General features: G+C 42.6%; 1 protein-coding gene across 1 annotated transcript in view; it reads right to left on the reverse strand.

Moving 5' to 3' along the window:
• Positions 1–24,737, reverse strand: part of NUP93 (nucleoporin 93) — a 102,544-nt gene that overhangs the window by 16,395 nt on the left and 61,412 nt on the right. Inside the window, exons 4-8 of the mRNA XM_082861848.1 lie at positions 22,619–22,681; positions 16,858–16,986; positions 5,854–5,928; positions 3,105–3,194; positions 1,234–1,373 (exon numbers count right to left, since the gene is read on the reverse strand). Coding sequence (XP_082717974.1) covers positions 1,234–1,373; positions 3,105–3,194; positions 5,854–5,928; positions 16,858–16,986; positions 22,619–22,681 — 497 coding nt within the window. The remainder of the gene's footprint in view (positions 1–1,233; positions 1,374–3,104; positions 3,195–5,853; positions 5,929–16,857; positions 16,987–22,618; positions 22,682–24,737) is intronic.

A 24,737-nucleotide genomic window follows, 5' to 3' on the forward strand; every position in this document is an offset into this window, starting at 1 on the left:
GTCACGAGCAGTCATATATGTACACACGTTAAAAACTAAAATCCTCATGTTTTTTATATACTGTAATAACTTCTGACTCATATTTTGCTGACTTGTAGCAAATAAATACCACTATATACATTAGGTTCTTTATGGCTGAAGACTTAGAAATTTACATTACAAAAATTTAGTGAAAGCCTGATATAATACTTTATGAACTCTTTGTGCCCTGTGCTAGAAGCAATAAAAAACCATTTGGAGTTCCAGATTTTTCTTAACAACAGAATGGAGGCTAGCGAGTTTAATATGTCTGATGGTGTTCATCTCGTGTAGCCATTATATAATTAATTTAGTATTCGGTAGAAAAACCTGTTCTCTCACTGCTGTACCAGGTCTGAATTACCTTGACTTCCTAATGAACTATTATTTTGTTGACAGAGGGTGACCACACCACAAGGCCATTGGCAGCTGCATGGGCTCAGCAGCAAAGAACTGCAATTGAGCAAGTATATTCAGCTTGGCTTTCTCTTCTCGAGCTAACAGAGAGAGGCCCAGCACCCTGTCTCTGAAATAAAGAGGGTCTGTTGCACGCTCACGACAACCCCTGCTGGCCAATTCAGAAGAAGTGGTGTCCACAGGGAGTGGATGAATGGCACGGGCCCTACCAACGAGGGGGACAATAGTTAGGGCACAAGGGCACAGCCACAAACCCCTTGGTGACCAACTCCAATTAGTGAGGAGATGGCAAAAAAACCCCAGGCACAAATCAGAGGCATTAGCAGCCGGGAAGGATCTGGACTCACAAGGATTAACCAAGTAGAGCCAGAAGGAAAACAAAGGATCAAGGGGCCTTCCTAAGGTTTGAAGGTGGTAATGCTGGGTGGGAAAATTAAAATGCCTAGAGAAAACAAAGAGCCTAAGCAGTAATGGCTGAACCACAGGAGGGACAAGGATCCTGACCCAAGGCATCGTGCTCTAATAATCATGACTCTGTACTGAGGGACAGAGAGTGGACAAAGAGAAAAAGAAAAGCCTAACAGTGCTCAATGCTCCCACTCAAAATGATTTTATACCGGTGCATAAATAGTTCTGGTAGAGAAGTGTTTCTGAAAACAGCCTAACACCTCTCAGACTTGCTCAACCTTGTTTAAATTATACCAGCTACACAGCACTTAGCTTGAGGACTACTTGAAACCCAAGAATGGCTGCCTTCGGGGGATTTTAAAGCCAGCCTCTGTGCTGCCGTTGCCTTACCTCTGCTCGAGGTATCCCAAGGCCTGCCTGACGAACTCCATGCGCACTTCCACGCTGTTGCGGCTCTTCAGGGCATCAGTCGCAGGTGTCAACAACACGTCTGTCATTTGTTTTACCATGGTCCACATGTCAGAGATGTTCTGCACATAAATGAGACTGCATGTGACAATGCTGTGGGGCCGGGGAAATTGCCTCGTTCTTCACGGCAATCTGACTCAAAGGCAGGCGGGACATGGAGCGGGAAGAGGTTAACGTCCTGTCTGAGGTCCTCAGGCTCAAGCCCAGTACAGAAGACGCACCTCTTCCCAGCCAGCTGCCAGCTCCCGTCTTCCCTGCGAGCAGCCCCCGTCTTGAGCTGGTTTTCAGATCAATTACTATTCCAGGTCTGACATAACCACCTACATAACTAAGACCACATAAAACTAACAAGAACACTGAATCTCAGTAGGTTATCCCTTAAGAGAGAGTGAATACATTTATAATCATCCAAAGCTCTAGGAGTTTAAACTCAAGTAGCTGCATTTCAGTCCTTACAAGGTCACTGGAGTTTTTTAAGGCTTAAAATAAGAGTTTAACCTAAATAATACAGGTTCTGTCCTCCCAGAGGCTCTCCAGGGTCCACTGCTCTTACCCCACCGTGTGAGTGGCACAGCCTCCTTTTCTCCTGCCTATTCACTCCCTTCAAAAGATGGCTTCCTGTGGCCTCCCAGGAAAGGCACTGGTGATCTCTCCTGTGTGTTACCACCACACAGCTGGACTCCCTCTTCCCAGAATCCTCCTGGCTGTAAACCTCTCCTAAAAATGTGTTCCCTGAATGCTTTGCAAAATATAAAGAATCCTTGGAAGACAGTAGCGATTAGAGAAAAAGCAGGTTTACACCTTTTCCAAAGGAAAAGAGAAAATCCTGTTTTCACTGTTTCCCTCAAAAATTAAAAACTGTAGAAAATCCACCCTAAATGTGACCCTTTTTAGGTGGTGAGATGGTAGATAAATTCTTATTTTCTTTAGATTGGTTTGTATTGCCTTATATTTACTATTAAAAAAAATAAAGCATTTTTGAAGGAAAAAAAAAGTGTGTACGAGTGCTTGCTTCCATTACAGCCTTTCTTCCTTTCTCCCCTCCTCCTGGCCACCTACCAATCTATCCATCCCTTTTTTAATTTTTTTCCCCCCGCGGGAGAAAATTGGCCAAGGATAAGAACTGAGGGACAGGAATAAAGATGGGGAGTCAGAGAGGAACAGAACCAAGTGGCTTTTAAAGACCCCACCTGAGTCAAGTTCAAGGGGCTCACTGGTGTGAAAACCGCATCACCTTTACAATTCACATCTCATGAAAGAGCCTGTTAGTCTGTCTAAGGAGGGAAACTGGCAGGGAGGAGCTGGAGCCTGACAGAACTTCAAAGCAAACACAGCTTTGCTGGGCCTTTTGCAGATGCATAAAGATACATATATCTATATATATATATAGGATCATCATCAAAAAACCACCCCAAGGGCTTCCCTGGTGGTGCAGTGGTTGGGAGTCTGCCTGCCGATGCAGGGGACGCGGGTTCGTGCCCCGGTCCGGGAGGATCCCACAGGCCACGGAGCGGCTGGGCCCGTGAGCCATGGCGGCTGAGGCTGTGCGTCCGGAGCCTGTGCCCAGCAACGGGGGAGGCCACGGCAGTGAGAGGCCTGCGTACCGCAAAAAACAAAAACAAAAACAAAAACACCACCCCAAAATTATTTAAAATAAAACTCTGAAGAACAGTTAACATCTTCTTCCAGGGCATAGAGTTTCTCTTCAGCACATTTCTGCCAAGTCAGCAAGCTGCTAATCCCATTGGAACACCAGACCCCACATGTCTCCTCGGGTCAGCTCTGGGTGCTACCTTATCATCCAGCTCTGTGACGGAAGCACAGAGGTCCACAAGGTTAGGCTGCAGGTGTCCGTTGACAATCTTCTCGTTATAGATATAAATCTGAAAGGAAAAGCAAAGTAAATCGCACAAATTCTATTTTCACCTTTTCTTTTTAGAACCCCTTGAAGCAGTTCTGAAACCAGCTTCTGCCCAATGGTCAGAAGCTTTCCTTCCTCAGAGTGGCTGAGCTATCCACACTGCCTGGAGGGCAAGGCCTCCGGCCAGCTTCCCAGTTCTGTGCCTAAGCTTCGGACAGCAGCATCGACACCCACGAAAGCTAGCCGCTAGCCCAGCCTTCCTAACATCTGCGGAGTGGGAGCAGGGTGGTCCCGGGGGTGGGGGGGGTGTCCCACGGGCAGGTCTGCATTGCTCTGCCCAGCAGACCATCAGTCCCAGAGAGCAAGGACCAAAGTGGAAGGTCTCCTGCTGCTGCTTCCTAGGAACCCAGGGAAACATTTGGTAATCTTTCTGGCAAAAGGACTGAATGGCCCCAGGCCCAGGGCTTGTGGACTTAGTAAGGACTGTCAGGTCGCAGCCCTCCACGTGTTTTATAAGAGCAGTTGCTGCCCATCTGCAGTACCCGTTTCTCGGGAAAGAATCCCAGCTCCTTAGTAAAATTTTCTCAAGAAAAAGGAACTATGTGACGGTCAACAAATGGAAAAGTCAATATTACTTTGGATTTTATTTTTTAAAAACCAACATAATGATGGTAAAAACTATTAAGTTCTACTCTTTGCATCTGAAGTCCTTGCTCTACCGAGGACTGAACAAGGTAGTGATGTTAGACAAGTCAGGACCCTGTCAAACCTTACCTCCCTCTACTCTAAATGGGGGAGAGCATCATGCAGCCTCCAGGAGTGTTATAAAGATTAAATGAAACGGTTTTTAAACCAGAACGTGGTGTTTATTCACTCATGAGCATTTATGAGGAGCCTTCCCTGGGGTACTGTGTTCAACATGGGATATAAAGATTCGCTCTCCACTGGAAGGGATAGCCATGTAAACAGATACATGACATTCCAGTGTCCTGAGTGCTAGTAAACCTTAGTTTTATGAAGTTTTAGTCTTCACAGACACAGAAGATACATGGTTTCTCTCCTCAAAAGCTTGTAATTTCATTAGGCCTGAATTCTGACGGTGCCTGTGGCAATGGAAGTCAGTCACATAATGAAAGTGAAATTTTAAAAAATGTAGATGTAGTGTGGGAGAAAAAGAGAGATCTAAAAACTGAAGAAAAAAATAAATGAAGGCCCAGTAGTAAAACATGAGGGAGTTGGAAGGAGGGGGACTTATGTGAGGGAAGCTGATGTGGCTGGTTTCAGATGCCTAGAGTTAGAACTGGCAGTGGTACGCTGAAGGAGAGAGGCTTAAAAAGAGCATTTAGAACATTTTTCTCAACAAGGGGTACAAGAAGGATCTCTGATAATACCGTCAGCTCACCAAATAATTCAGTTACGGCATCCCTCTGTCAAAGGCACAGGGTCTAGCAGTTTCTCCCCTCCCCCTGTTCACCTCTATAGCCACCACGTGTTTTTGTCTCCACCTACCCCACCCCACCCCAGCCCAGGTTGGACGGAAGAAAGGAATTGGGTGATGCTGAGGGTCACAGTGGCACCGATTGCGGGAGGGCTTCCCTGGTGGCGCAGTGGTTAAGAATCCACCTGCCAGCGCAGGGGACAAGGGTTTGATCCCTGGCCCGGGAAGATTCCACATGCTGTGGAGCAGCTAAGCTTGTGCGTCACAACTACTGAGCCTGCGCTCTAGAGCTTGTGCTCCGCAACAAGAGAAGCCACCGCAATGAGAAGCCCGTGCACTGCAAGAAGAGTAGCCCCTGCTTGCCTCAACTAGAGAAAGCCATGCACAGCAATGAAGACCCAACACAGCCAAAATAAAAAAATAAAAAACAAATGAATAAATAAATTTATTAAAAAAGAAAAAGAATCGCGGGAGTTGGTCACGACAGAACAGATGTTCCTTGGTCACTGCTGGTGCAGGACAATTTAAAGGGGATGGAAGCCCACCACCCTCAATTCAAGAAACAAGACTGTTTCCCCTTCTTGATACTTTGTGCAGCAAAGCAGCAAATTAGAATAAAATACACAGGTGGCCAGCACTGCTTTATTCAAAAAGTCAATTCCAGGTATGTACTGTCCTAAGGGCAGTTTCAGTCAACAGAGTCCCAGAGCTTTACCACAAAGTGTCTCAATCCATACTCAAACTATCGCATGGTCATGATATACCACAACCCCCCAAATATCATAAGCTTCTCCAGGACAGTAATATCAGGTAATGGTGAGTACATTATGCTTACCAAGGCAGAAAAGCATTCAGAAAATTTCTCTCTACAACGGGGTGAAGAAGCATTTCTGATAATACCATTCACCGACCAGGTGATAGTTAATACAGAACTCCATTTACTTAGCAGTGCAGTTACTCAAAGCTTTACTGTACATGGGCTGTTGCCAAATGCAAAATGAGATGCCTTGGTCAGTGTGTGAGGCAGATTTCAATTTCCTTAAATCAAACCTGAGTCATTCTATTACCCAATTTGATAGACTTCTCCAGGGACCTAGATGGTAAAATATTAACGCATCCTCTGAATGAAAACCCAACTTGTTTTCAGGGTTGGACTTTCACATGAAGTCTGTGTTCTCTTTTACTTCCCAGCGGGCTCACAGAGGATTTTCCTGGATTCGATCTTCCTTGAGAACACACTCACCTGCCGGGCATAGGCCATCTCAATGCTGTCCAGAGAGCTTCGACCAGGGGGTCCCGCATCACTGATGTAACTTGGCTGTACAGAAATACACATTCAGAATTGGTTCAGAACAGCATTCAGTCATGTAAAGAAAAAAAAAACTATAAACATATGTTTGTCTTTAACAAAGCTGTTTCTGTTTCCTAGTCAGACTTCCTCAAAACGATGATTTTTAGGGGCTTCAATAGAAGGCAACTCTCTTACCATGATCACATGAGAAGGGAGCAGGCATGGGACTCAACTCAAAAATAACAGGAGGCTGGAGAAGCTGTAAGGATATCTCAGTAACTGTTTCTGGAAAGGCACCTCTTTGTAACATTCGGTTTCAATCCCCCAGTCCACCTCATCTTCCCCCTCCATGTCTTTACACCAGTGAGGCTGTGGTGTATGTGGGTCTCCTGTTTCCATCACTCATATCAGATAGCTGACGAAATGGAGTTTATAGGGTCACAATACCAGGATTCAGACATTTCCTATCTAGAGTCCACATTAAGACAACAGCTACTGATGAACTTTATGCATCTGAAGATATGAAGCCAGCCTAAGTTGGGCATTCATTCATTCAGCAAACATCTGCCAAGTGCCTGCCTGCCACATGCACAGTGTGTACACATCCATCCCCACAGGATGACAAGACAGCCCACAGAGGCTGTTCCCAAAGAGCTTACCATCTGATGGGGAGAGTTAGACACCAACATATGGAAAAAATTATTACTCTTTTTTAAGAAAGACTAAAGGTAATTTTTAGCTAAGTTTATTCCCTACTGTAAAAAAAAATATGGACCAAAATCAGGTATGTTCCAATTAGGTATATTAGGCATATTCTTAAATTTCCAATATTAGTTTGTACTGTACTGCAGCAAAGATCAAATTCTTCAAGCTTCTCTCATTTAAAAAAAAAAAAAAAAAGCAATGCTCTATTCTCTAAAATCTAAAACAAAGCAGTTTAAAGTAGGTTTCCTGGGAGACACATGACAGATAGCAGCAAAACTTCCTAGCACCACCAAAGCTGGTAAAAGGGATACCAACATGAGCATGCACTGGGGCAGGACAGAGAATAGGAAGAAGCAGGAAGCAGAAAGGTGGGTTGTAAACCCTCAGGTTCTGGAATGAACACTGGACTGTCAGGACACCTGGGTTCCAGGAGGACTGCTCCACTCCCTTGCTTTGGCGTCTGGGCAAAGCACATATCCTTGGAGCCTCAGGTTCCCTTTGGTTGATGAAGGGGCTGTCCTAGACAATCTCGAGAGGTCCTCCCCAGCTCTGATTTTCTGCAATCATTGGTATTAAAAGAGCTTTAAACAGTTTACTGTTCAAAATATCGAATTTGATCTCACTACAGTACAGTAAAAACCAATGTATTGGAAATTTAAGAATGTAACTAATATACCTAGTAGAATACACCTAATTTGGATCCATACCTGTTTATAGTAGGGAATAAGCTTAGCTAAAGGTTAACTTTAGTCTTTCTAAAAAATGGACTAATAAACTTTTCCATATGTTGGCATCTTACTCTCTCCATCAAATGGTAAGCTTGGAAGATGCTGCTGCTTGGCTGACCCAATGACCATTTCACATCCCTACCTCTCACTTCTACTCACTGCCACTTCCCACTCTGGCATAGGGAGTTAAATATATCCAATGGTGTGCTGGTAAATGTTTAACAACTGGCTTGGGAAAGGGAACTTGACTTGTAGCGTTTGCTGGTTTCTGGTGTAAATATTCCCACCATGGCAGAAATCAAGCTATTCCAAGTAGTATCAACTAGATGGCAAATTTCCTGAAACTCTAACAATAGGTCCTCATGAGCTGACCCCTACACACTACCCTTTCCCAGCCTCTACTGCAGCTAGGAGTGGCCATGAACCCTGGTTCTAGCCAACCGGATGAAAGCACAAGCCTGGTAGTACATTCTGGCTTAGTGCAGTTTCTGCTTTTCCTGATAAAGGGAGAAAAAAGAGCCTGGCATGGCCTTTCAGCTTTCTCCCCTGAATGCAAACAGGCTGTCTAGAGCTGCAGCAATCAGCTTGTGAGCCCAAAGTAAGTGTCCGTGCTAAAAATGGTGGTATACAGAGACAAGGAGGTGCCTCTGATGGCACTGCAGAGCTACTGAATTAAGGCCTATACTCTCCACACCTGCAGACTTGTTAGGTGAGAAAAATAAATCGCTATTCAACCTACAGAAACTCAAGTTTTCTGTTACTCACAGCTGAAAGCATTCCTATCTGAAATGATTGAAAACTATCAGGTTATAGTAACAACAGACACGCTTACTGAGCAACTACTATATGCCAAGCACTGTCTTAATTTCTGTGTATTAACTCCACAACCCTATGAGATACATACTTTTATTATAACAATTTTACAGATGAAGACACCAAAGCGCACAGAAAGCACCTTGCCAGAGGTCACTCTAATAGGAAGTAGTGGAGCCGTGGTTTGTGCCCACAGCCTGGGGCCACACTGCCAGCCAGGGCAGCCTGGGGCAACTGTCCAAGGATGGCCATCGAAGAACAAGAGAGAGTAGCTGTTAGAAATCCTGGCTCCACTACTCACTCGCTATGTGATCTTGATTGAGTATATTGCTTCTTTTGAGCCTGGGTTTCTTTAGCTGTAACACAGGTGCAGCAATGGTATCTCCCTCATAGATTTGTGAAATAATCTTAAATTAAATGGGAAGAAAACAGTACTTATTTCACAAGGAGTAAGTAGGAATAAGTAGAAAGAGCTCACTGTCCAACATTTGACCAGTAAACACTAGCTGTTACCACTTTTTAAATAAAAAATAAACCATAATGAACATGGGACTAAATCAGGTGTTGAACAGTGGATAGATATAGACACTACAGAAACATAATCTAAGATATTTTCTTTGTGCTGGCTGGAAATTCTCATCTCACTCCTCTACAATGAAAACACATTCCTTGTAGGAAAAGAATCCCCCACCAGCTCATTTTCTATTTCTGGACTAATTCTGAGTGTTCCTAGTAACACTGCATTTGAGGACTGTTCTATAATGTGGCCATCTTTCTGGAACAGAACTCTCTGAAAGTTGATGATCCCCGAGTCTCTTGAAAGAACAGAGCACTAAGCCTGTTAATTCCAGTAACCTAACTGGGGGGAATAAATGGGGAGGAGAGGGGGAACGGCACTAAACACTTCTGCAAGGACACAGTTGTTCCAGCTAAACATACATAAACAGCCTTGAGAAATATTTTCCAGTACTACTAAAAACCTAATTTTAAAAAGTAGTTGGTTTTTTGGCCTTCAAATTTCCATTTAAATTAATTTTGCCTAATGCCCTTGTTTTCAAACGTACCTTTCCTTCATTTGCCCTTGGCTGAGCCTCTATTTCACCACACACAAAGTCAGTTATCCATCAACAGGATGTGTACATGCACATTCCTGAGCAGAGGAACCAGCAAACATTCAATGGAATTTCAAAGCCAGGAGCTGCTAGAGGGCTGGGAAAGGAGATGCCGGTATGCTGTGTGGGAATAACGTTCCAAACTCTTCAGGTTTTCTCTGTATTGGGGCCTGATCGGAGCACAGTGGGGATAACAGAAGCACAGAATCAGAGACCAGAAAGGCAGGGAAGATGGGTAGGCAGGGCCAGAGAGAACAACAAGGGACTCACCCAGGAGTCTGGAGATAATGTGAAGAAACAGCAGTCTCTGGGAGCACAGACATGAGAAGGGTCTTCTCAGTGTACCTGGTGTTCCCCAAACAGCCATTTTCTAAGTGAACATTCCTGAACAGGCAGGATGTGGTTGGAGAGTGGCAGGAGGGAACTGCAAGCTTTTATCAAGCAACTACTTTTGTACATAACATATCCAGGGATGAATAAATCTCTTTTCCCAAGGAGAGCACATTCTAGGCAGGGAAAAAGGAATGTAGCACTCACTTCTAGCAAAACAAGTACAGAGTAAAAAGAAAATGTGATGATACTACAGAAGGAAGAGAGTTTTTAATTTCCAAGTGGAATGTTTTGGCTTTATGTAAGCAAAACAGAACCAAAGTAATTAATGTACAATAGTTGGCTACAGTATCTGTACACAGAAGCCCAGTACTACCAGAAAAAACACTGACTGGGCACCAGAAGACCCAGGTTCTAAACGCAACCCAACTGTGTGACCTTGGGTAATGACATCTAACTTTTCTGGAGCATCATTCTCCATGGATAAAACGGGAAGAATACTTGGGTCATTTATACAATGAAATCTATTACGGCCACTAAAAAATGACAGACACCTACATGTACTAACCTAGAAAAAGCTCCAAAATAAGTTAAAAAATATCAAAACATAATGCTAAGTAGTATCATTTATTATATAAAATGGTGCCGTTTATGGAGTAAATTGATAATAAACTGATCAGATGGACATATACGTATAAATGTGCACATAAATACCTGAGAGGGAATTGGAAGGATAGAATGTCAGAGGTTATGTTTGGGTTGGGGGTAGAGGAGAGCAGCTGAATTTTCACAATCTCTATCTCTATCTCTACCAGTAGAACGCTGTGCAAGAAGAAGGTGTTCATGTGATATATCCTGATGTCAAAATGAAGGGCCCGTTGAGTTGGGTTCTTTAAACTTCTTTTTGAAAGAGCAGCTGAGCACTTTCTATACTTGAAATCCTACTCAAATTCCAATACATGAAACAAACTAGGAAACTACCAGGGAGCCATAAAATACAGCTTGGAATCATCTAGTCTGGGGTTTTCAAACTCATACTGTCAGTCTATATTTTTACTGTATTCCATCACATCTAATACACCACCAACTGCAAGGCATCATGTTATTTATGTACCATTAGGAAAGAAAAATGCGGACAAACTATGACACACCACTGAATTTAAGGCGTATCCTGATTTCAGAGATGTTAAAATATAGAAAAGATGTGTAACTGGGAATTGGTGAAATATAGTATTAAGTCAGTGATCAAAATTAGAGACTACATTCAACACACACTGTTCACACATCACATCATTATCTGTAATGACTAAGCTACAATTTAGCTTCTCTACTGAGCCTACTGCTTGCTAGGCTGAGCCATTTTCCAGACAATACATTAAAGCAATGCATTAAAGCAACGTCCACTGACTATGTCTAATATCAATACAGCCACGACACACTGAGGCTAGGTAAAAATTTACTTTTAAATGTTGCCTAAGATATATCAAGGATTCTCAACGATGCTCAAAGCCCGTAGTGTCATGCAAGGAGCGCAGACGGGGGGTGTTCTTCCCCACAGGCCAGACGCAAGGACTAGGGTATGGGAGTTCTTAGCCAGGAGTCTCTTTCTTGCTTCAAAGCACATCATTTTTATTCAGACTACAACCTGGAAAGTTATTAACAATCTTTCGATTCCTACCTTTCTTTAAAAATTATACCTTTTTCTTCAATGATATCCTAAGGAAATTAACTTCCCAAATTGAATTTATGCTACTGAAGCATCATTTCCCTTATTAAAACTTGCCAGGAATAGATATTACTAATGTGTTGTTGCTCTTCTGTTATTGGAAGGCTTGGGGGAAAAATGATTCAGGAACCACCATCTCCTACTTCATTTTTGCTTAAAAATAAAAGCCTCAAGCCTCTCTTCATATTAAATTAACCAAATTTGGACATTTTCCTTCAAATATAAGGTCAGCTCAAAATGACTGGAAGCCTCTTTCCTAGCTAATGACTCTTTGGATTCCAACAACCTTATTCTTGACAATAAAGTGCCCAGGAAAGAATGGTTTAGATGGCAAGTCATACTTTAATTATTTCTTCTACTTATGTCCTGAGATTTTTTTTCATTCCTAGTGACTTTATAGGTCAAGGGACACTTAAAAAGGGATAGATCCATATTAAAATGATAAAAATAAACTTAATAGTGTGTAGCTTACCAAATACCAGCCACCACCATAAAGAGTGCTGCGATATGCTGAGCGTGCACTCTATATCAGCTCTGGGCCAGGCACCTTACACACGTTCTACGTTCCTTCCAACGGTTCTTCAAGAGAGGCCTTTTACAATGAGGATGAGAACAGGGAGGTTCCCGGGAGAGCCCCGGGAACTTAGGCCTGCAGAATTCCAAAGCCTGTCTCAGGCCTTCACACTCTGCGGTTTCTTACAAAGAGGGCAGAGAAGGTGCCTGCCCAAGTGGAGATAATACCACCTTTCCATCATTTTGAAGAAAATTACATGGAAAAAACCTGTAAAAACATGGTTCTTCCACATATCCACCAGAACGGTTGAACTGAAAAAGACAAAAAATACCAAGTGTGGCAAAGGTATGGAACAAAGAAAATTCTCATAGTGCTGGTGGGAGGGTACACTAAGAAACTGTTTTGGAACAGTGTTGAACATATGTGTACCCTCTGTCCCAGCAATTGCCCGCTTAGATGTGCCCAATGGATGTGCAAACGTATGTTCACCAAAAGACAGGTACAAGAATGCTCTCAATAGCACTCTTTATAAAAGCTAAGAACTGGTAACTATCCAAATGTCCATCAACATCAGAATGGATAAACAGATTGCAGTCATACTATTCGGCCATGAAAATGAATAGTCTTCAACTACATGTAACAAAATACAGAATGTTAAGCAAAAGCCAGAAACAAGAGTACATACCATATGACTCCATTTACACAGAGTTTAAAAACAGGCAAAAATCTATGACATCAGAAGTTAGGACAGTGTTTCTTTTGGTGGTGGTGGTGAGGGGTGGTGAATGAAAAGGCACAGAACAGGGGATGCTGGGATGCCAACAATGTTGTTTCTTCATCTGGGTGTGTTCCCTTTTGGTATGTTCATTGAGCTGTATACTTAAGAAGTGCATACTTTTCTGTATATATGTTATACTTCAGGAAAAAAGTTCAAAACAGCAACAAACAACAAAAGCTACAAGGTTCCAGAAATGGCAGTTCCCTGGATTATCTGAAGAACCATCTGCATCATTTGCCAGCTTTTTCAGCAAAGCTATCCACTCCGCTAGGTGTCACAACAGACAACAGCAAAAGTATCAATAACTCCCTTCCAAGAGGGAGGACTCGAGGTCAAGGAAGCAGAGTCTACTAAATAGATTAGTCTATTTTAAGACAAGAGCAATCAAGAAAGAATATCTCATTAGCAGCTTATAATTACTTCCAAATCCCAATACAGACTACAACCTATTAACACAATTTTAAAAAATGAAGTTTATAAAACCATGAGCTGTTCTACTTATCTGCCCAGACTCACAAGAAATTGAGAAAGAAACATTAGGCTAGCCAAGGATTTTATACATTAGCTCTTTGTTCCCAAAGACTCTACTCTTCTTTGAAATCTTTGAGTCTAAGAAATGTGGAACAGGGTCATTAATGAGTAATTTCCTAAGATAAATGACTTTAGCATCTATTTATTTGGGGGGCTAATTTAATAGAAAAACTGGGTTTTTAAATCAGGAGCAAATTTGTAGATACAGGATGTGTGAAGTTACCCTGCAGGCATGACACACTGCCAAGCTACCCACCTTTGACCCAGACTTCAACAGAACGATGGCCTAGAAGCCAACAGTCCTGGATCTCACCAGCATATTACACATCTCTCTGAGCCTTAGTTGTCCTATCTCCCATGAGAAAAGAATGCTAGCTAGTTAAGAAACAACTTCTGGTAAAAAGATTTATCAGGAAGCACTGGCAATATTACTTGAAATGTCTAACGCTATAATTTTTGTGACATTATAATTTTTAACTTGCACCCCCAAATTATCTGAAACTACTTACTTTAAAACAATAGTAAGGGACGCCCATTATGAGTCAGGTGCTTTATGTTATCACTAATCTTCCCAATAATCCCATTTCACCAATGAAGACATTAAATGTCTGCAGGATTAAATAACTTGGATGAGGTCTCAGAACTAGTCAGTGGTGAAGCTAGGATCTGAACCCCAGGGCTGTTCTCTCCCCAGCACCAGCGTGGTAAATGTGTGGTTAAGTCACAGCTCCCACTGGCACAAGGGCCGACATCACTAATCAAGCACGACACACTTTCCTGCTGATCCCAAGATGCAGCCTCAAATCCCTCTCAGGAAAGATCTCCAGGATAAATAAGTGAAAAAAACATGATATAGAACAGAGCATATAGTAAAATAACTTTTGTGTAAGAAGGAGGGAAGATAATATATTGCCTTGTATTCATATAAAGAGACTCGAAATATTACACAAGAAAGTAGTAATAGTGATTACTTCCAGGGAGAGGCAAAGTGGGGAGGGAATGAGCTTCTGGGGACAGGGTTCTTTAGTTCTTGAGTCATATGAATACATTGCCTTTAAAAAAATGAGATTTTAGGGCTTCCCTGGTGGCGCAGTGGTTAAGAATCTGCCTGCCAATGCAGGGAACACAGGTTCGAGCCCTGGTCTGGGAAGATCCCACATGCCGTGGAGCAACTAAGCCCTACTTAGTTGGGCTTAAGCCCAACTACTGAGCCACAACTACTGAGCCTGCACATCTGGAGCCTGTGCTCTGCAACAGGAGAAGCCACGACAGTGAGAGGCCCACGCACCGCGATGAAGAGTGGGTCCTGCTCACCGCAACTGGAGAAAGCCCTCGCACAGAAATGAACACCCAACACAGCCAAAAAATAAATAAATAAATAAAGTTATTTTTTAAAAACAGAATTAGATTTTAAAGAGGAGAAACCCCTCAACTTAGCACCACCACCAATCAATGAACACTGGCAATTAAAATAAACCCTATTAAACATACCCACTCTAAAATCACACTGTTTCAACATATCCCTAATACTCTGGTTAGCACAAAGTTAGCTAAGGCCAAATGATTTATTCAACAAATATTTCTAGAGCATCTAATATGTTCCAGGGACTCTTCTAGGCACTGGAGATATGAGTAAACACAACAAACAAAAATCCTTACCTTCATGGAGCTTACATTCTACTGTGAGAAACAGACAGTAAGCAATACAAAGACATAAAACACATACAATGGTTTAAAGTGAAGAAGTGTTAAAAAGAAAAATATAGGGCTTCCCTGGTGGCGCACTGGTTGAGAGTCCGCCTGCCGATGCAGGGGACGCGGGTTCGTGCCCCGGTCTGGGAAGATCGCACCTGCCGCGAAGCAGCTGGGCCCATGAGCCATGGCCGCTGAGCCTGCGCATGTGGAGCCTGTGCTCCGCAACAGGAGAGGCCACAGCAGTGAGAGGCCCGCGTACCGCAAAAAAAAAAAAAAGAAAAAAGAAAAATATAGCAAGAAAAGGGGATATAGAAAGTGCTGAATGGGGAAAGGTTGGTTTGGATTTCAGATATCAAGGCCCTGGAAGGCCTCACTGAGATGGCACTGGGTAATATGTGAAGAAAGTGAGGGAGACAGCCATGCAGTTATTTGGGGGAAGAGCCTTCTAGGCACAAGCAACAGGAAGCCCAGAGGACCTGAGGCAGGAGCAAGCCTACCCGGTTCGTTCAAGGAACCTGCAACAAGCTTCTTTGGCTGGAGCAGCAAGAGCAACAGGGAGAGCAGAATAACTTGAGCTGCGAGAGGCAACAAGACCAGGTCAGGTAGGGACTTAGAGATCATGGTAAAGACTCTGGCTTTCACTGCAAGTGAGATGGGTGTCACTGGAGGATCCCGAACGGAGGAGTGACACGATCTAGCCTGTGTCTTAATAGCGTCACTCTGGCTGTTGTGTTGAAAAGACTGTACAAGGGCAAAAGCAGGGAGACCAGTGTGGCTGACAACCTCTAAGATGGCTCCCAATAATCCCCACTTCCTGGGATCCGAGCCCTCGTTTAATCCTCTCTCCTTGAGCACAGGCTGAATTTAGTGACTTACCTTGATCAAAGCAAAGCGACAGGATATTACTTTCAAGATTAAGTCACGGAAAGACCGTGGTTTCTGTCTTGGGGGCCCTTTAGCTCTTCCTTGGATCCCTCACTCTTGCTCCAGGGGAAGCAAACTACCATGCTGTGAGCAACACAAGAGAGACCCACATGACAAAGAACTGACGTCCCTAGCCAAGAGCCAGAGGGGACCTGAGGCTTGCCAAGAGGCATGTGAGTGAGCCTGGGAGTGGATCCTCCCCGAGTTTAGCCCTGCAATGAGTGTTGCCTCAGCCAACACCTTGACCACAGCCTCAAGAGACCCTGAACTATTTCTGGTAAATGCAGCTAAGCTAAATGATTGTTTTCAGCCACTATGGTTTGGAGTGATTGGTTACATAGCAATAGATAATGGAAAAACCAGTTAGGAGGTTAGTCCAATAATGTGAACAAGAGATGATGGTGACTTGGACCAGAGTGCTAACAGCAGAGGTGGTAAGAAGTGGTTGGATTCTGGGTATATTTTGAGAGCAGGGTTAAGTAAATTTGCCAACACGTAAGAGAGTCTAGGTGAGAGAAAGGGAGGACAAAAATGAATCTGAGGTGTTTGATCTGAGCAAGTGAAAAACTGCAACTGCCCTTTATGAAGAGGATAAACTCTGAGAAAAGAAGGTTGATGCCAGGAGGGAGTTGAGGGCAGTTGCTACCATGACTCAATTCTAAACATGTTTAGCTTGATGGCTCTGAGACATCTGAGTACAGCCAAGAAGGCCACTAGAAAAATGAGTCTGGGGGTGTTTGGGGCTGTGATATAAATTTAAGTCTTCAAGTACATAGATGGTATTTAATATCACAAGCCCAGATGAGATCAATGGGGCAGTGACTGAGGAAGAAACAAGAACGGGTCAAGGACTGAGTCCTGGGACACACAAACACCTAGGAGTCAAGGAATTTGAGGAAAATTCAGCAAAAGAGGCTGAGCAGAAGCAGCCAGACATGTTGGAGGAAATCCAGGCAAATGTGGGCATCTGGAAGGCAATGAAAAGAGGGTTTCAAGGAGGAGACAGTGATCAACCGTGCCAGGACTGTCAGTAGTCAAGCAGACAAGCATTCTCTGACCTCACAGTTTTCATCGTGGTTTACCTTCTGGACTCAACCTACCTCGCTTTCTTGAGTAAAGTCAAGGGCATCTTCTCCCGATGCCAGCAGGGTGTGGAGAATCCGCTGTTTCACTTGCTCCCACTCAACCAGCATTGACTCTCGATGGTACTCCTCAGCCATGCCAAAGGTCTGTTGGAGAGGAGCAGAGAGAGATGACCCAAATGAGAAGACAAAGAACACGGTTTCCCTTGAAGCGCAACAGAAATCCAAAGCCCTCCAGATCTGCCATCTTTCCATAAGTGGAGCAAAAGCAATCTATTTTAAATTATCCTTAAAGAATTTACTGACAACTGTTTGCAACATGCCCTATTTCATCAAGTCTAACACATTACATTTTTTTTTAATTGTGGCAAAATGCACTTAACAATAAAACTTACCATGTTAACCCTTTTTAAGTGTACAGTTCAGTGGTATTAAGTTCATTCACACGGCTGTGCAAACATCACCACCATACATCTCCAGAACTCTTTTCATCGTGCAAAAATGAAATTCTGCACCCATTAAACAATATCTTCATTCCCACCCTCCCCCAGTAACAGGCAACCACCATTCTACTTCTGTCTCTATGATTTTGACCACTTCTAGGTACCTCATGGAAGTGCAATCATACAGTATTTGTCTTCTTATGTCTGGCTTATTTCACTTAGCAAAATGTCCTCAAGATTCATCCATGTTATAGCATATACAGTCTCGTTCCTTTTTCAGGCTGAATAATACTCCACCATATGTACACACCACATTTTGTTTATCCATTCATCTATCCATGGACACTTGAGCTGCTTCCAATTTCTGGTAATTGTGAATCGTGCTACTGTGAACATGGGTGTACAAATATCTCTTCAAATTCCTGCTTTCAATTCTTTGGGATACATACCCAGAAATGGAATTGCTGGATCAGATGGTCATACTGTTTAACTTTTTGAGCGATTGCATAATGTTTCCAAAGAGGCTGTACCATTTTTCATTCTCATCAACAGTGCACAAAGGTTCCAATTTCTCTACATCCTCTCCAATACTCACTATTCTCTGGGTTTTTTTGATTGCAGCCATGCTAATGGGTGTGAGGTGATAACTCATGGTTTTGATTTGCATTTCTCTAATAAGTAGTGATGCTGAACATCTTTTCATGTGCTTATTAAGATAAATATCTTCTTAAAACCTCTGAAATTAGGCTACATATTACAATTGATAGCATGTCAAAAGCTTAAATTGAAGTACTTTTTCTTTGTAGTACATAAAATAATGACGGATTATAAAGTCAATGGTATCTTAAGATTTAACGAGCCTCTAAGATAAGACAAAAAGTAAGATTCTCCCAGTGTCTATTTTTTTAAGAAACAGTAATATCTTCATATGAGGAAGCAAATCAGTAAAAGAAAAAACAGAGCCTTTTGCAATTAGGTTTCCTATCAGTCTTCTCAAAGTCACTACTGAAATGTCTGGCAAACCTCACTTCTATCTGCTGGTGACACAGCAGGTTGCCAAAACAAAGGCACTCAGAAGGAAAAGAAAAAAAGAGAAAGAAGGAAAACAAAGAAAAGAGGAAGGGGGGCTTCCCTGGTGGTGCAGTGGTTAGGAATCTGCCTGCCAATGCAGGGGATATGGGTTCAAGCGCTGGTCCGGGAAGATCTCCCATGCCTAGGAGCAACTAAGCCTGTGCACCACAACTACTGAGCCTGTACTCTAGAGCCTGCGTGCCACAACTACTGAAGCCCATGTGCCTAGAGCCCATGCTCCATAACAAGAGAAGCCACTGCAGTGAGAAGCCCGTGCACCGCAACGAAGAGTAGCCCCGCTCACCACAACTAGAGAAAGCCCTCCATTGCACGCAGCAACAAAGACCCAACACAGCCAAAAATAACTAAAAAAAAAAAAAAAATCTAGGAGAGTGGTTAAAGAGGAAAGGAAGAAGGAAGGCAGAAAATACACACACACACACACACACACACACACACACACACACACACACACACACCAAAAAAACAGGAAAAAAAAAAAACCCCAAACAAAAGCAAAACCAAAACCCCTCTGAGGAGGAGATTAAAGCAACTTATAGAGACATACTGAATCATAACCATTCTTAGCCTATGATTCTTCAATTGGCAGACCAGGTTTCCCATCAGCTTAAGCCCACTTCTCAAAAAGCCATTTCATTTACAATCAGATTGGCATCTAATTAGGCAGCACCAAGAGTATGAGTATTAGTAATGCCTGCTTTATTTTGGCAATGCAGATAATTTATACTGATAATATTCATATATATGAGCTCTGTGAAACTATCAGAAAAATCATATACCCTTTCTACAAATGGGATGTTTGAGTGTGGACCAATATTTATTAAAATGTGAAAAAGAGAACAGAAACCCACAAAAATGATTAGGAAGAAGGTTGGCACATCTTGCAAATTTGATTTGGTCCATCTATCAATGGATCTCTTTTCTAACATGTATTGTAAAGACAAAAAAAGAAATGGCTATCAAAAACTTTAAAAACAGTCTTGCATCTGGTTTTCTTCCCACTGAAGGTCAGGCAGAATGGACCACTCCAAGTCGCCTGGATTGAAAAATATACCCGGAGAAAAATCATTTTCTCTTGCTACATTAGTGACCTTAAACATGAAAGCTATGCATTTTGAACAGAGAAAAGTATGCTGGAATAGAGAGGTGGGGTAGAGGTGAGGGGAAAAGGTAATTTCCCTAGAAGCTATCCAGAAATAGTGCACATGTTAAACCACATTTCTTCTAAAACTCTTCCATTTAGTGGGCATCCACCTCCTTAACCTTGAACCTGTCCCAGAAAGGGAAAATAAGAGGGTCATGGGGCAGGAGGACCAGGGAGGGCTGAAATAAGGAGGTGGAGGGCTGGCATACCATACAGCTTTGCAAACTTGTAATAGGAAGTGAGGCACTGACTAAGCGCTGCCACTGACCCAGGACACCACAGTGTCACAAGAATTTTTCTTAAGGGTAAGTCCTCTGGCTGATAAAGAATAGCAGAGCACTAAAGGCAATTGAAGAAAACACAATCTGTCTCAGAGACACTGTTGATGAGGATGGCAGGGGCAGACTTCCAGCATCACGTAAGGGTCAGGGCGACAACAGTGGGAATTAACCATCCCCTGTTAATCAAGCTGCCCACCTGTGTGCCAAGAGCTCCTGCTTCAAGAACACAGGAAATACTCTGAAAACTGGCAGCGTTCTGGGCTCAAATCCTCAGATGTATCTGAGAAATATGCCAGGCTACTCATTTAGAAACGGCTCCACAACCTGAACAAATGGCACTGTCGTTCCATTCATCATTAGTGTGATAAGGAGCTTCAAATAAAAATAGATGACCCAACATTAAAATTCTCTTCCCATCACCATGCCACCCCCAGCTTATCTTAATTACATTAGAGATAATGGAACATCCAATTTGTGGGCTAATCAGCCACCCATCTGCCCTCTTCCAGTCTATTCCCTTTAGACCCACATCTGAACCACCAGATCAGGTGCAAAGAAGAATGTCAACCAGAGGAGCTAATGAGAGAGAATCAACAGAGCTACTCAAAAGAGCTAAGAACTAAGAGAAAAGGAGGACAGTGAGGGTCTGAGACAAGGTGAGAGACAGGAATAGCAGGGATAAGGAAAGACAAACCACAGAAAATGACAAAGCAGTGGAGAAACTATTATAAATTAAATCTGGGGACTTCCCTGGTGGCACAGTGGTAAAGACTCTGTGCTCCCAATTCAGGGGGTCCCGGTTCGATCCCTGGTCAGGGAACTAGATCCCACAGGCATGCTGCAACTAAGAGTTTGCATACCATAACTAAGACCCAGTGCAACCAAAAAAAAAAAAAAAAATTGTCATTGTCAAGACAGGCAGACCTCAGATATATTAAAAAAAAAAATTAAATCCGAATCTTTCAAGTTATGTGGGGAACTATATCTCTTTGAACATAGTTAAGAAAGGAAGGCAGGGAAAGAACTGGGCAACTGAATTAAGAACAGGTGGGGAGCACTCGAACCCCATTTTCATAAAGGGAAGAGGGCAACCTGCTTTCACTTCACACCCACTTATTATTGAGCTGTTGCTGGCGTTTAGAAACTCTACATATGTTCTGATAATGTTGTTCTGTTTTTGCTAGGATGCACCAAATGGGAAAAGATAGTACACATTTGTGGTTTTGTAGCTTGTTTTCTTGGCATTTCAGCAGGATATTGGCAAGTTATTCAAACGTGAAATTACCACCAATAATGCCAAAAAGCTGCTCACCTTTTTGTTTGAAAATGATTCTTGTTCAGCAGCAGCCTCTGGTGTCCAGACAGGTGAAAGGTTCCCCACCAGGGCCAGCTCCCAACACCGGAACATCTCCCTCACAAACACATATGCACACATTTTGCACTGTGATATGTCACTTAAATGTTTTGGCTGGCTGCACATTTAGCCTCAATATGGCAAAACGTTCAGAGACTGCCAATTTCAGAAACACATTCCGCAGGGTAAATGGATTAATAAGGCTCGGTGGCATTCGACAATCCTAATTTAATTTCATCAGTCCTTTACAGCAGGAGAATCAATGTTGGTGAGTAACTCACTCCAAGTGTGAACCAAAAAAAACCTTAAAAAAAATATTTTCAGATCTGGATCAAGTGAATTTCTCTATTTCTAGGAATAAGTACTATTGCCAAAAATATAATTAATTAAATTTTAGGGAATTTTACTCTGATAATTAAACATATCAGTCATTTAAATAATGTCTCTGAAACATATTCTTATAAATTAGAGCTGGCAAGCCCCCCTGAGGCCCTATCTCACTCATATCAGCCCTACTTAGACACTTCCACCTGTATGGAATATTTTAATAAAGCACACTGAGAAGCAGCATTTTTTTTTTTTTTTTACTTTCTTATTTTTTGAACCACTTAAATAATACACAAATACATTTCACTTGATCTAAGGCTTACATAAGTAAACAGCAAAACAGAGATTCCCTTCACCCCTACTCCCTTGCAGAGACAGCTACTGCTTCCAGACTAATGTGAACCCTCTAGCCTCCTTCCTGGGAAAAGCTGCATTTTTAGAACCAACTCCACATGACCACTAACCTTCCTCCTCCCTCCCTCCCCAAAAGACCCCCGGGGCCTGAAAATCTTACTCCATAATGGAATGTATTCTAAAGGTTTTGATCTTTTAGTCCTTGTCAAACAAATGGAGATAACTCATGTTAGTAAAGTAAATGATCTTTGACTATCTTGAGGGAATGCTTGCTGTGAAATATTGCTGCACATATAATGGCTGTTCTGGCTGACTTATTTACTATCCTCTCAAATATCAAGATGTTTTTTGTTTGTTTGTTTCAAAGAGCTTGGAGAAATTGTTAATTTAAAAGGTGGTGTAGAAAGTCAAATTGTGTGATAAAAGGAAAAGAAATTGAGGAAAATTATCAATATCATAATTGCTTTTCTGAACTGCTGATTCAGTAGAAACCAAAATACCATTTATACTGTCACAATGAAACCAAAGAATTGTCTGGCCCTTCCATTTTATGATTAACTTAATAATTAACTGACCAGCCCAGTGTTTCAGATGCAGTCACTAAATACACGTAGAGTTACGAGCATGGTATTTTCCTCAAAAATGGTTCCTGTAGAACTCCTTCTGGTGAACTATCAAGAGAGCTGGGCCTGGAACACAGAATACAGTTTCTAGAACCTCCACGCCCCAGTATACACTGCTGCTCTCACAACAGTATACATATACATTTGGGTTCATTTCTTACCCTCTTCCGGGACTCTTCGATGGCAGACAGCAGGGCATTGTCCTTTTCATTCTTTAGGAAGCCCTAGGGAGGAGGAGAGAAATGATACAATTTAGGTTAAAATTAACAAAATTAACCTTCAAATAATCAAAAACACACTAGGAAAAAGAAGAAAACACCCATAAGGATAACTGCTACCCTGCCTACCTTCACCCTCACAAAACTCTCTCAAGTTGAATATGGCCCATGTTATAGATACACCTTTGGCTATGCAGCCAGTCACAGTGCCTGTAACTGTTCCTCAGTCTATATTTCTCTGTTGTTTTCAGTTAATTCTTCAATTTCTTACTAACACTGAGGAAGGCATCAGCCATCCCTTTGTTTGGGTGTTTTTCACTTGTTTGTCAATGGCTGGGATACCCGAAAAATCATTTATTTATGCTTTTCTTCTGGGGTTGTGCTATGTGCACTCTCTATTTCAGGCCTGATGACACCTGCTGCTTATTTAATACAGGTGGGGTGAAGAGGAACTGGCCCACAAGGCTGGTTTAATACACACAGGGTTAAATGTCTGCAAAATGCAACTTCATGATAACACAACAGACCTAGTTTTACATCATGGTCCCCCATTTACTACTTGCATGGGTGACGATTTTAGACAAGTCACCCAGATTCTCTAAACCTTAGTTTATTCATATGTAAAATGAATATTAAATGAGACAATGTAATCAAGTGCTTGGCCCAAGGCTCAATACATGTAGCTCTAGCATTAGTATTGATTAGATCTAGATCTGTTGGCGACATTAAAGAAAGATGCCCAGGGTGACTTCCTAGTTGCTATTCATTGTCCTCATTGCTCAACCTGAGATCCTGGGGAGGAGGACAAGGGACAGATGCAGACAGAGTGGGCTTCCATGCTGATGCCTTGCCATTCACACAGGGGTGAAGCTTTCTCCCCACAGCCTGGGATGTGGGGGCCAAGTAGGAAAGGAAGATGATCCATTAACTAATAAGTAGAGATCAAACTCTTGGTTGTAATACAAAAGATTCTGAGTCACCCTATACATTAGATCCACCTACACTATGGAATGCAAGGTACCTGCGTGTCAAGCACACTATGGGTGTATTTATACATGTCCCAAATCATCTGTTTTTTCAGAATCATGTTTTTGCTCTTTTTCTTTTAGGAACTCTTTGGGGGAATATAATACAAAGTAGAATTAAGCTAAAGTGTTTTTTTTGTTTGTTTTCTTTGGTTTTTTTTTGCGGTACGCAGGCCTCTCACTGTTGTGGCCTCTCCCGTTGTGGAGCACAGGCTCCGGACACGCAGGCTCAGCCGCCATGGCTCACGGGCCCAGCTGCTCCGCGGCATGTGGGATCCTCCTGGACCGGGGCACGAACCCGTGTCCCCTGCATCGGAAGGCGGACTCTCAACCACTGCGCCACCAGGGAAGCCCCTAAGCTAAAGTTTTTAAAGTGACATGCTAAATTTTAAAACATCTGACAGTTTTCTTGAAAGCTTACTTTCATGGTTAATTGATTAATTTATGGATCACTTATTTATATTTCAACAATTGTAAATTTTAGTGTATTTTGTTCAAACAGTCGCAGATATAAGTCTGTGATTCTTAAAACAAAACAAAACAAAACAAAACAGGGGTAGGGGGCTGGATAAGAGTGGGGACATATATTTAAATAAAATATTACTAATCTTCACAGGATTCTCCACATCTGTTGTTACATCCCAACCTGGGCAGTGCACTGGAATGGACAGAGACAATGGCCAGCAGCTCGGGGAACAGTTCCCTCATCGGCTCCTCCAGGGCAGTCCCTGAGGCAGCTCTCAGGCAGCTCTGAGGACACGACTCAGAGGCTGCTCCAAACACCTCTACTGATATTTGGTGGTGGGGACGCGGGGGTGGAGGGAAGCATCGGCCACTTGCTTCTAAAATAATGGCCTCAATAAACCAGAGCACATAAAGCTAGGACCCCACGTAATCCAATCAGAAGGGGGCAGCTTCTCACCACGTGCCTGTTTCTGGCCATTGCAAGGGAGCCAGACACAAAATCATGGGAAGGATTTTAATGGACCTCGTTCATACTCTTCTCAGCAAATGATTACATCAAGTCAACAAATCTT

The sequence above is a fragment of the Leucopleurus acutus genome, assembly GCF_964270905.1.
Source record: "Leucopleurus acutus genome assembly, chromosome: 20".
Taxonomy (NCBI): domain Eukaryota; kingdom Metazoa; phylum Chordata; class Mammalia; order Artiodactyla; family Delphinidae; genus Leucopleurus; species Leucopleurus acutus.